This window comes from Myotis brandtii, unplaced genomic scaffold (genome assembly GCF_000412655.1).
Source record: "Myotis brandtii unplaced genomic scaffold, ASM41265v1 scaffold1418, whole genome shotgun sequence".
NCBI lineage: Eukaryota > Metazoa > Chordata > Mammalia > Chiroptera > Vespertilionidae > Myotis > Myotis brandtii.
The window spans coordinates 151,743-163,959 of NW_005355071.1; the positions used below are offsets into that span (position 1 = coordinate 151,743).

At 52.9% G+C, this 12,217-nt stretch overlaps 1 protein-coding gene across 5 annotated transcripts in view; it reads left to right on the plus strand.

The window, feature by feature from the left end:
• STARD8 (StAR-related lipid transfer (START) domain containing 8) overlaps positions 1 to 12,157 on the plus strand; it is a 31,769-nt gene extending 19,612 nt beyond the window's left edge. For 2 of the 5 annotated variants that reach the window (XM_005860859.2, XM_014535279.1), the window contains exons 2-13: positions 588 to 659; positions 2,641 to 2,704; positions 3,949 to 5,342; positions 5,993 to 6,166; positions 7,144 to 7,303; positions 7,766 to 7,964; positions 8,251 to 8,461; positions 8,755 to 8,869; positions 9,140 to 9,364; positions 10,303 to 10,520; positions 10,620 to 10,796; positions 10,947 to 12,157. In XM_005860859.2, coding sequence (XP_005860921.1) covers positions 2,648 to 2,704; positions 3,949 to 5,342; positions 5,993 to 6,166; positions 7,144 to 7,303; positions 7,766 to 7,964; positions 8,251 to 8,461; positions 8,755 to 8,869; positions 9,140 to 9,364; positions 10,303 to 10,520; positions 10,620 to 10,796; positions 10,947 to 11,064 — 3,048 coding nt within the window. In that variant the 5' untranslated portion in view covers positions 588 to 659; positions 2,641 to 2,647 and the 3' untranslated portion in view covers positions 11,065 to 12,157. Of the gene's footprint in view, positions 1 to 587; positions 660 to 1,584; positions 1,667 to 2,640; positions 2,705 to 3,948; positions 5,343 to 5,992; positions 6,167 to 7,143; positions 7,304 to 7,765; positions 7,965 to 8,250; positions 8,462 to 8,754; positions 8,870 to 9,139; positions 9,365 to 10,302; positions 10,521 to 10,619; positions 10,797 to 10,946 lie in introns of those variants that run through there. The other 3 variants (XM_014535281.1, XM_005860860.2, XM_014535280.1) reach the window with 3 other exon arrangements.
• The last annotated feature ends 60 nt before the right edge of the window (positions 12,158 to 12,217 follow it).

A 12,217-nucleotide genomic window follows, 5' to 3' on the forward strand; every position in this document is an offset into this window, starting at 1 on the left:
GGAGTACTCCTTGATCCCAGACAGTCCTGGGAGGGTTCTGTTCTTTGGCATTGGGCAAGTAAAGAATGAGGCTCAAGAACCCTAGCTGGTTTTTCTCAGTGGTTAGAGCATTGACCCGCGGACCAAAGGGTCTCCGGTTTGATTCCCAGTCAAGGGCAAGTACCTAGGTTGTAGGATCGATCCTCAGCCTAGGTCATGGTGAGTGAAGGAGGCAACCAATCAATGTGTCTCTCTCGCATGGATGTTTCTCTCTCTCTCTCTCCCCCCCCCCTCCCTTCCATTCTCTCTAAAAACCAATGAAAAAAATATCCTCGGGTAAGGATTTTTAAAAAAATATGAATGAGGCTCAAGAAAGGAAATTCAAGAAAGGGGTCTTCGAGCATACGGGGAATGAGTGGGGCTTGGGGAGTAGAGGGTAAACCCTAATTGGCTGTGACATGAAGCAAATGTGCCGGCTCCTCCATGCTTCTCTTGCTATTTCTGGATCACCAGAACTAGAGGTGCCTGCCTGCTGGAAGTGAGGCAGCAGGCACCACCCTTGCTAACCCCATTTCTCTGCCTCATTATCTCCCTCTGTTCTGTTTTAGAAGCTGAGGCCAAAAAAGCATGTGAGTGGCTCCGAGCAACAGGATTTTCTCAGTATGCTCAGTTATTTGAAGGTAAGGTTCCCCTTCCCTAACCTCCTTATCCTTCCATTTTTTCATATGTAAAATGGAGCAAATCAGATCCTTTCTCTGACTGCACAAGAAGCTGTGTACCCTGGCCCTCTGCCTGGCTGGCCCCTCTCATTCTTCAGGACTCAGCTCAAAAGTCACAGCCCCAGCAGGCCTCTGCAGATCACCTTTCTAGGAATAGCCCCCACCCAGCCTCTCTTTACCCCAACACTTTGGCTGATGTCTTTTGTAGCATTTATTACTTCATTCTCTTGTTTGTTTTATGTATTGTTTGTCTTTTGCCCCCAGGAGAGTGGGAAGCCCATAAAGGCAGGGACCCTTTCTATCTTATTTGCTATTGTGTCCCCAGTGTCTGGCCCAAAGTAGATGCTCAATGAATGTTAGGAAATGAATCAATGGGCTGATTTTACCAATAGTGGGATTTTCTGGCTGCTCTCACCTCCTCCCCTTTCCTTCCTCTCTCATCTATTCTCCCTAAACCCCAGGACTGGGACCATGCTATGGGTAGCAGTAGGAAGTGTTTCTTCTGTCTTCGCTCTCTCTGGTCCCCCAGTTCACCTTGGGTCAGGGAGGAGGTTCCCTGTTTGAGCAGCCCAGGATTCAAAGGGAAATGAGGGAGCCCATGCTGATTCTTGGCAGCCACCTCAGGCCTGCTGTCCCCCATGGACCTGCCTCACTGACTGATGGGCCTTCTTGTCCAGCTCTGCCTTTCAGACCTCTCCTTATTCTTTCTAATGATAGCCAACCTGAGCTTCCTGGACTCTTCCTTTCCTCTAGGCATCCTCCTTCTGCTCTATACTTGCTGGCCTGCCTTTCTGCTTCCCCAGCCTCTCTTTTCCAGCTCAAGGGCCACTGGTAGAATTTCTGACCAACCACCCTCAACTCATTTTGGCTTCTCTCTGCCATACAGAAGGTTCATTTCCCTTGGATATTGGCTCTGTGAAGAAGGACCACGGTTTTCTGGACGAGGACTCTTTGGGGGCCCTGTGCAGGTATGGGGCTGAGGGCCAGACCTGGGAGGCTGGGGCCCAGCTTAGGGCTTCCTTGTGTTAAAAATTCCTGTTCCCCTAACACAGGAGGAGCCTCAGCTATTAACAAAGTTCATCTACTGCAGTCATGGTGCTCACTCTGTCTTCTGGGTCTGTGACACCCTCACCCAACCAGGCATTCTAGCTGGAAAGCAAACACTAGTCCTTGATTCTTTTCTCCCTTCAGTTAGGTCCCACAGACCATACTCTGATTTGTCCCCTCTCTACTTACTAGTACATCAGCTCGACCTTGGTTTGAGGTCAAACCATGATTTCTTGGGTCCATCATAGCCTCCTAACTGGCCTTTCTGCTTTCATCTCTGCATTCCCCTCCTTGTCATGGCCCAGTGGCCCAACAGCCACTAGAATCTGTTTCCAGGTGTGCACTCACTCCTCTGTTTAAAATGTGTCACTGCCTGAAGGGAAAATCCAAAGCTTTTTAGCATGACACCTGAGGCCCTTTGCAATCTGGTTTTGACCAACCTTATCAGCTTCGGTCCCCTCTCATAACTACACTGGTCTGTCTACTGTTTCCCTCTCTACCTTGTCCCAAGCTCCTGTTGAATTCTGGGATAGGAGTCCCTCTGCCTTTCTCCCTCCAAATCCCATTTCTGTCTTCCAAGAAGCCTTATCTAATTACAACCCTTCCATTCATGGAAGTTCCTTGTCCCACCCTCTGTGTGCCTGCTGTGCCTTCTGTCTACTTTGTTCTTGAACCTTTCTCATTTCTGTAGCAGTTTGTTTTCACATCTATAAGCTCTCAGAGAACAGAGGCCATAATCTCCCCAGCATTGTGTCTAGCACTGAAACCTTCACAAAGTTTCATTGTCTGGGTATGTGAATTAGTGGATAGCATCTTTGGAGTGTCTTGATAGGTTGTGCCCTGAAGACTTTGGGGGTTGGGACCCTTGGATGAGCACTGCTTTGTTTCCTTGCAGGAGGCTGATGACCTTGAACAATTGTGCCTCGATGAAACTGGAGGTTCATTTTCAATCCAAGAAGGTGAGTCATGGCAGGAGTGGGGTCTGTGACCTTGTGGTACCATGGGGAACTTAAACATACACAACCCACTTTTGAAACTAGCTCCAGTGTCCCCAGAGTCCAGGATGTCCAGATTAGTGCCTTGTTCCAGCCTGGAAGTAGGGTGTAGAAGGCTTAATGAGACCTCTGGGTTTTGGCAAGCCTAGTATAGAGGCTGGAGTATGAGAATAAGTACCCTGACTATTGGCCTCTTTCACCCCCCTCAGCCCATTTCTACCTGTTAGGTTTACTAATAACTTGACCTAGAGATGGCCATTCCTTAAGGAAATCCATCTGCCTTAACTCCCTGCTCTGTGATGACAAAAATTCCTCGACTAGGGGGTAGAAACATAATAATGTGATGGAAAAATCATGACCTATATAATCTTAGAAGACAGGGTCCTTAACTCTACTCACACCAAGTCTTTTTCCTCTGAGCCTCATTTTCTCCATCTCTACAGTGAATCTAGTTTCGGAGAGGATTTATAGGTTCCAAAGGCCTTTCTCACTCTGCCAATCTGGGATTGTAGAAACCTTGAGGACTGTTGGTCTGCATGTAGCCCTGGGATGTGGACCTGATGACCCCATCCTGCCCTGGGTCAGGTTTTGTGGGTTTCCTCTGGGGCTTTCTTTCCCAGAGGCCTTTAGCCAGGTGTATCAGCCAAGTTGCCAGACCCCTTACCTGAGAAGCAGAAAACCCCTGGGACCTGGTCCCCACTGACTGCTCAGTGACCTCAGGCAAGTCTCTTTCTCACTCTGGGCCTTAGTTTTCCCACCTTGCAAATTAGAAAATAAGAAAAATCTTCTCCCAGCTCTGGCATTTTGTGATTCTGATCTGAGACTAGCCCAGACTCGAGAGGTTGTTGAGGACAGGAGGTCAAGACTCCTGGATTCTAGCCTGGCTCTGTCACTGACTTCTTGAATGACATTGTATGACCTTGGGCAAGTGACTTCTCATTTGTGGGTCTGGGTTTCACTATCTGTAAATGGAGAGGGATTAGATCAACCAGATGACCTTTACCATCCATCTGGGCTCCATCTATGACTCCTGGCTTCCTTCTTCTAGCACTCCCAGAGCCAGCCCGCCCCCCCCTTCTAGGACATGTCCTCAGCCAAAGAGCAGGGCCCTTTGCCTCAAGGTTCCCCAAGCATTTGAAGTAGAGCAGAGCACAAGCAAGGGCTTGTGGGTGGACTTCTTTGACACGACCCTGTGGTGCCCTTCCCAGAATGAAGACTCAGAAGAGGAAGAGCAATGTACCATCGGCAATCCCTGGGTCTTGCATCGAGAAAGTAAACGCTGGTCTCCCATGGGCTCTTCTGACCTGCTGGCCCCACCGAGCCCTGGACTACCAGTGACCTCCAGCTGTGAGAGTGTCCTCACTGAACTTAGTGCCACCTCCCTGCCGGCCATCACCGTGAGCCTACCATCCGAGCCAGCGGACCTGCCCTTGCTAGGCAGTGCCCCCAGCCCAAGTGACCGGCCCCTCCTCAGCCCCACCCAGGGCCAAGAGGGTCCCCAGGACAAGGCCAAGAAGCGCCATTCCTGTAGCTTCCTCAAGCACCTCGAGTCTCTGAGGCGGAAGGAAAAGGGAGGCAGCCGGCAAGCTGAGCCTGAGCATAGCCTAGTCACCTCAGAGAAGGCCACTAAAGGTTCCTCTTTCCGGAGCCGCCGTGGCTTTCTCTCAGCTAGATTCTATAGGGCCAAGAACCAGGCAGACACCTCAGGCAGTGGCAGTGGCAGTGGCGCTGAGACTCAGAGGGGCTGGGAGGTCTGGCCTGTGGCCATGCTCCGGCATCCTCAGCGGATACACAGGGGTGACTACCTGGTGCATGTGCCTGGGGACCACCAACCAGGCACATTCCCTCGCTCCTTGTCCATTGAGAGCCTGTGTACTGAAGATGGACACCGTTTGGCTGATTGGCAGCCAGGTAGGCGCTGGGGCTGCGGAGGGCGCCGGGGCTCCTGTGGCTCCACAGGCAGCCATGCCAGCACCTATGACAACATGCCTGAGCTGTATTCAGCTGAGCCTATACTGGCTGGGGCTGAGGCCGAAGATGAAGAGGATGGCGGCAGCTATGCCCACCTAGATGACATCCTCCAGCAAGTGTGGGGGCTGCAACAACGGGTAGAACTTTGGTCTCAGGCCATGTACCCAGACCTGGGGCCTGGAGATAAGGAAGAGGAAGACGATGAGGAAGAAGAGGCCACTTCATCAGTAGAAATAGCCACAGTTGAGGTAGAAGGTCAGCCTGAAGCTCTGGGCCAGGTAGACGCTCTGGCCCACAGAGAGTCCTCAGCCCCGGGCAAGGCTGATGTCCAGACAGTTGTCCCAGCTCAAGCCTCAGCTGAGCTCCAGGCACAGGTTGAGGCCAAGTCACTTGGCCCAACCCAGGATAATGAGCAGGAGGCGAATTCAAGCAGGGAACCCACTTCTGCCTCTAGCCTGTCTGTGGAAGGGCACTCCATTTCTGACACTGTGGCCTCCTCCAGCGAACTGGACAGTAGTGGGAACTCCATGAATGAGGCTGAGGCTTCAGGGTCCCCGATTGGACTCCAGGCATCAGCACCCCGTGAACGACGAGATTCAGGCGTTGGGGCCTCACTTACCAGACCCTGCAGGTGGGAGTTCAGGGTAGGGAAAGGGGCAAGGAGCTCTGCTGTCTCTGTCTCTTCCCTTCCTAATTCCTCCCTCCATTTTCAAACCCTACCCCACCCCAGCCAATTTTTTGGTTATGAGGCCCAGGGGCAGGTTCTTGGGAGCTAGCTGATTGCCTCTAGGCACCCAGTTACAGGAGGGAAACAACAATAGTACAGGACTCAGCAATCCAGAATGTTAGGTTTAGGACCTGCCTCTGCTGTGGTCTTGAGCAAATTCTAGCTTCTCTTTGGGCCTCATTTTCCCATGTATAAATCGAGGGCATTAGAAGAGATGAGCTTTGATCCCTAGCTTTGCCATTCTGGATTTCTCAGAGCACCTATTCACTGCAGTCCTGGAAGGGTAGGAGCTGGTACTACTTGCTGGCACTAGAGGAGCCTGAGCTCTGCTGCCACTTCCCTGACAGTGTCTGGGCCACGGGCAGCCCTGGAAGCTAAGGCTAAGCTTTTCCCACCCTGCGGCCGAGCAGCAATGCTGACAATGGTCCCATCTCCATGCATTTTCTTTCTTTTGGGAGAAAAAAGGGGCCAGAAGAACACAGCCCATTCTAAGGCTGACCCAACCCTGCTCCTCTGGCTTTCTACCCCCACCCCCATCCCCTATCCCTTACCAGGAAGCTCCGTTGGCACAGCTTCCAGAACTCTCATCGGCCCAGCCTCAACTCGGAGTCACTGGAGATCAACCGGCAGTTTGCCAGCCAGATCCACCTCCTGCACAAGGGCTCTCTGCTGCGGCTCACAGCCTTCATGGAGAAGTACACTGTGCCCCACAAACAGGGCTGGGGCTGGTGAGTGCCCCTGGGCCATGGTCACGGCTTCCTCCCTGCCCCTACTCCAAGGCCCTGGGAGGATCAGCTCCAAAAAGCAGGTGTAGACAGGCAGAGCCCACAGGCCAATGGAGTGGTGGGATGTGCCAAGGGGCTGGAGGAGCCGTGGCCTAAGAGGTTGGCATTGCTCTGGGTGGCTAGTGTGTATGTGTGTGTGTCAGAGGGTGTACTGTACATAAGATGCATGGGAGTATGTGTGCCATGTGCGAGGAGGGGTGGAGGTGGGGGAGGGGAACACGAGGTCCTTGAGTTGTACCCCCTCTAATGCAACATCCATGCTACCATCAGTGAGGTTGTCTTAAAATGCAGCTTTGGTTGTCACTCTTCTAATAAGCACCCTTCTGTGGCTCTGTGGTTTGGCATTGCCAGTTTCCTTCCCAACATGATCCTTTCATGTTCTGGTCCTGCCCCATCTATCAGGCTCTTTCGCCTGCCACTCGTAAGCAACACCACTGTATAGGCCAGAAAACCTTAACTGAATGTGCCATGCTCCTTTCCTTGCCTCTTTGCTATTGTCCACACTTTTCTCTTGGCCTGGAATGCCTTTTCCCCATTTCTCCTCCGGGACAATGCCTACTTATTTCTCAAGAGCCCGTTGAATTTCTACCCCTCTCTGAAGCCTTCCCTGATCCACTAGTTGCGGTTCCTCTCCTTCATGGGTCTTCCCCTAAGTTCTTGGCCCACTACTGGCTGCATGTATTGTCATTGCCTGTTGACTCAGATATTTCTTTAACTGAGACTGAGAGCTCTCTGTGTTCCTCTGTGACTTCCTAGGGCTTGGCCCAGAGAAGGTGCTTTGTGAATGTTGATTCTGGGGATGTGGTGTGTTTCTTACCCCCACTCACTCCTGCCAGAGCCCCCAAGACTGAAGACAGTCTCCAAGCTGCGTCCTAGCCTACCACAAGCCCATTCCTGATCTCTGTCACTCCTCCAAACAGGTCAGTGCCCAAGTTCATGAAAAGGAACAAAACCCCAGATTACCGGGGCCAGCACGTGTTTGGGGTGCCACCTCTCATCCATGTGCAACGCACAGGACAGCCACTGCCACAGAGCATTCAGCAAGCCATGCGCTACCTGCGCAGCCAGTGTCTGGACCAGGTGAGCTCCCCCAGTGCCCCCACCCCCCCGGGGGACCTGCAGAGAGATAGCAGTGGGGAAGAAGTCCAAAGCTAAGAAATTGGGTTGGGAAGCTGCTTCCCCCTTGGTCGGCCCACCAGAGACCTTTTCTAGCCTCAGGAAGACCCAGCAAGGATGGAACCAAAGCTTCCTTCTCTCCAGCTCTGTACCAGCATCTTTCTGGCCCAGGCAATGTAATCCCCAACTTCTAAGAGCCTGCATTAGTCTCGGTCCCCCTTTTCTTACTCATTTCCACTAAAGCCATGTTTCTCCTTGGCCTGAGGCTATAAAAACCCTTTTCTTTAGTTTTGCCATTTCTTTCCAACCCTGCTCAGCAGGAGACCTGCTGGGCTTGGAAGTTTCTGGGATGGCCTACACTTGTGACTCCTGGCCTCACAGTCTCCCCCTCCACGTTTCCCTCCCTCCCTGTCCTGCATGGGCTAGGTGGGCATATTCCGCAAGTCTGGGGTGAAGTCTAGGATCCAGAACCTGCGCCAAATGAATGAGTCCTCCCCCGACAATGTCTGCTATGAGGGCCAGTCTGCCTATGATGTGGCTGACCTGCTGAAGCAGTATTTTCGAGACCTACCCGAGCCTATCTTCACCAGCAAGCTCACCACCACTTTCCTGCAGATCTACCAGCGTGAGTCACCTGCCCCATTCTCAACCATCAAAGAGAGTAAACATGTTCTATTCCCCCAAACCCACTATATGGAAGGATAGACTGAGGCCCTGAGGAAAGGCAGGGACTTACCTAAGGTTAAACTGTGCATTTGAGCAGAGCCTGATCTTGCACCCAGAGACCTACCAGAGCCCACCTTTGCCCTTCTCTCTAACTAGATTCCCTTGGGACAACTGTTTCCTCTGTGTTCCTAGAAACAGTAGGCTCCAGGATAATAAGGAAGCCCTTTGCCATTCCTTCCCCACAGTCCTCCCCAAGGATCAGTGGTTGGCAGCAGCGCAAGCTGCCACTTTACTGCTTCCTGATGAGAACCGAGAGGTGCTGCAGACCCTGCTCTATTTCCTAAGTGACATTGCCTCTGCTGAGGAAAACCAGATGACAGCTGGAAACCTGGCAGTGTGCCTGGCACCCTCCATCTTCCACCTCAACGTCTCCAAGAAGGATAGCCCTTCACCCAGGTGAAACAGGGTAACTTGTGTCCAGACCAGGCAGGGAGGGTTTGGTCTCCCAACCCCATTGGACTTCAGGCCCTTGATAGCTGACACTGCAGTTCCCAGGCATCACCACAAGAGGTCAGCCTGACTCTTCAGGGGCCTGGGACAGGTTGGATGCTGTAAAACTGGGCCTTGAAAGACAGCAGGTTGTTTTGTGTCTGGACTGGCAAGCTGGCTTCCTGAGAACTGGAAACCAGCCTATTAGCCATATTTTCTCCTGCCCTATTTCATACTCTCCTCTCATCCTTTCCCTCCAGGATCAAGAGCAAACGCAGCCTAGTTGGCCGGCCAGGCCCTAGGGACCTGAGTGAGAACATGGCGGCCACCCAGGGCTTATCACATATGATCAGTGACTGTAAGAAACTTTTCCAGGTGAGTAACTACAGGCCATGATGCCTACCTCCCAGACTTGGGGGAACCATCAGGTCCGACCTTTATATCCAAGACTGGACACGTGCCCCTCAACCTCCTACTTCCAACTCTTCCCTGAAAGGTTTCTCCCCTACCTCACTGTAGTAGCCAGGCTGCCCCATCCATGAATATGAATCTGACAGACTCTGTGGGCTCTGGGACTGAGGCTTCCTGACCCTCTGCTGCTTGCTCCTCATGGCCCCAGCCCAGAGTGTGTGTGTGTCCTGTCAGGTACCCCAGGACATGGTGCTGCAATTGTGTGGCTCCTACAGTGCAGCTGAGCTCAGCCCTCCTGGCCCAGCCCTGGCTGAGCTGCGGCAGGCCCAGGCCGCTGGTGTGAGCCTGAGCCTCTACATGGAAGAGAGTGTCCAGGAGCTGCTGCGTGATGCTGCTGAGCGCTTCAAGGGCTGGATGAGCGTGCCAGGGCCCCAGGACACGGAACTGGCTTGCAGGAAAGTGAGTACTGCCGTGGGGCTAGGAGAAGGCTTGATGCAGGCCAGGGAACCAAGGATCCCAAAGAAAGGGGCTGCCTTGTCACTGCTGTTGTGCCTTGGCCTGATATGTGGAGAATGTCAGCCAGCAAAGCAAGAATAAATGAGACGAAGGGATCATTTTGCCAGAATTATCTTCCCAAAACCTCTCTCCAGACATGTCACTACTTTTAGAGCTTCGCCTCCCATCTCTCCCTGCACCACAGTCACACTGTGCTTCTGCCCCTGATGTTGTGCTACCTGGAGTGACCTGCCTCAAGCATTACATTTCCAAAGCCACTGTGAGCCCCAACTTGGTATGCACCTTCCTCCATCCAGAGCCTCCTGTCATGCCCTGGGCTGGAGGTGGTTTCTTTCTGCCTCTCTCTTGCACAGCCATGTTCTTTCTTGGATTCTGGTTATGAGTAAGACTGCACACCTGAGGTTTACCATATATAAACCAGGCACAATGAAACCTCCCTTTCAGGGTTGGGGTGAGAAGCCAGCCCAGTGCCTGGCACATAGAAAAGGCTCAGTAAAGGGCAGCTTTTGTTGCTCTCCACTGTCTACTTCTTGGGGACAGTGCTAGGTGTTAAGTTCCTTGAGGACCATCACCATCTTCTCTTCCTGTTCACTTCCAGAAATTCCAAGCACTGTGCCCATTTCATGGTAGAACCTAACAGGCCTCAGAAAATGTGTGTCTGTCATCTCTGTGCTCTTGAGCAGGTGGAGAAGCAGACATCTGGAAGAGAGAGAGGACAGGGAACACAGGGATGGCCTGCCTGGGTGTGACAAGGGTTAGCACAGTAGCCTTGCAGCCTTTACTCCTCAGGGATTGGAGTGAGGGAAGGCCAGGACTGGGGGGTTAATGGGAGTTCTCCAGCCCTGACAGCTGTCTCCTGTCCCTGTTCACATGGTCTGCAGGCATCAGACGGGCACCCCCTGCGTGTGTGGAAGGCATCCACAGAGGTGGCGGCCCCTCCAGCTGTGGTGCTACACCGTGTTCTGCGGGAACGGGCCCTCTGGGATGAGGACCTGCTGCGGGCCCAGGTCCTGGAAGCCCTGATGCCGGGTGTGGAGCTGTACCACTATGTCACCGACAGCATGGCACCCCATCCCTGCCGTGACTTCGTGGTGCTTCGGTGAGGGACTCCAGATGCCACCCTGCTGTGCTTAGGGAACAGGGGAAGTGGGGTAGGAACCAGCTTCAGGAACCTGAATGTTATGTCCCTTCCCCACAGGATGTGGCGTTCTGACCTGCCCCGCGGGGGTTGCTTGCTTGTCTCCCAGTCCCTGGATCCTGAGCAACCTGTGCCAGAGTCTGGGGTGCGGGCCCTGATGCTCACTTCCCAGTACCTCATGGAGCCTTGTGGCCTGGGTCGCTCCCGACTCACCCATATCTGCCGTGCTGACCTAAGGTACCAGGCCCCCTTTGCCCTGGCACCCTCCTTGCCTGTGCCCCATGCTGTTGAGCCCTGGAGACTGGGGCAAGTTCTTTCTTCTTTCCTCCTGGAAAGGGCTCCTGGTAAGAACACATGGCTCATGCCTATCTGCTTCTATCTCCCCAGGGGCCGTTCTCCGGACTGGTATAACAAAGTCTTTGGGCACCTGTGTGCCATGGAAGTGGCAAAGATCCGGGACTCCTTTCCCACCCTGCAGGCAGCTGGCCCTGAGACAAAATTGTGAACTTCAGCCTGGTTCCAGAGTGACACCACCCAGCCTCCATGGTACCAAAGGAGTAAGGGGGGAATGAGAGCACAGTAGCCCCCAATGCTGTCTCCATGGGCAGAGCCATTCCCCACACCCAGCTGCCTGTCCCCATCTCCTGAAGTTCCTCTCCACATACATGGGAAGAAGAATTTCAGTGTCCCATCTCCACACCACCTCCACCTCCATCCCTGAATCTGTTTTCTGCCCTCCTGAGAGAGGATCCAAGAAGACCGCTGCTGCCCTCCAGGCCAAGGAGTCACCAGTCAAGCTGAAGCCTTACTGGCTCTTCACCTGCAGGGATGGAGGGAGAGGACAGTGTGTGCTCCCAGCTCTCTGCCCTTCAGAGAGGCCAGGCCATCCTGTTTGGTACTAGGGTCTCTTTGATGTTGAGCCAAGGTTCTGGTCCTGCCTCTGGGCCCATCATTGGCCATAAACTGGCTTTTCCAAATAAATTGGATGGGAGTGGATGGGCACAGGGGTAGAGCAGAAGGCAGCCCCAACGACCAAGAAGTGTTTTATTTGTGTAAATACCATGCTAATTTTTATGAGGCTGATTTAAAGAGTGGTTACTGATGGGCCCCTAGTCAGCAACATGACGATTTGGGATAGCTTGGGACATGAGAGTGAAAGAGGGACCTTCCTTTTTCAGGTCTCAAGAGACCAATGAACCAGTTTCCCCTGGAATGGGCCCCACACTTGATCTGCCACTCCGTGGGGTCTCGGTGCAGCCTTTAGCCATGCACTGCCATGTCTGGAGAGTAAACAAGCTCAGTCCCACCGCACAGGCCGAGCAGAAGCAGATGGCATCCCTTCTCCGGCTCTTTGTGCCTGTGGTATGAGGCTGACATAACAACCCCTTCTTCAAGCAGAGACCTGGCCCCCGGCTCAGGTGGCCAGCCAGCCAGATGGAAGGGCCTAGTGTTACCTCAGCCAGTTAGAGAAAGATCCAAACCTGATCTATCCCACCTATTGGCTGTCTTGGTTCATGTGGAAATTCAAGTGCCACTCAAATGCCAGCTCATGATTTATTCTTCTTTTGGCTGAATAAAATGAAGTGGGATGGCTCCTAGCCAACGTTGTAATTTTTAAGTCTATTTTACTTGTACCTATAAATACTGTACAGTCATAA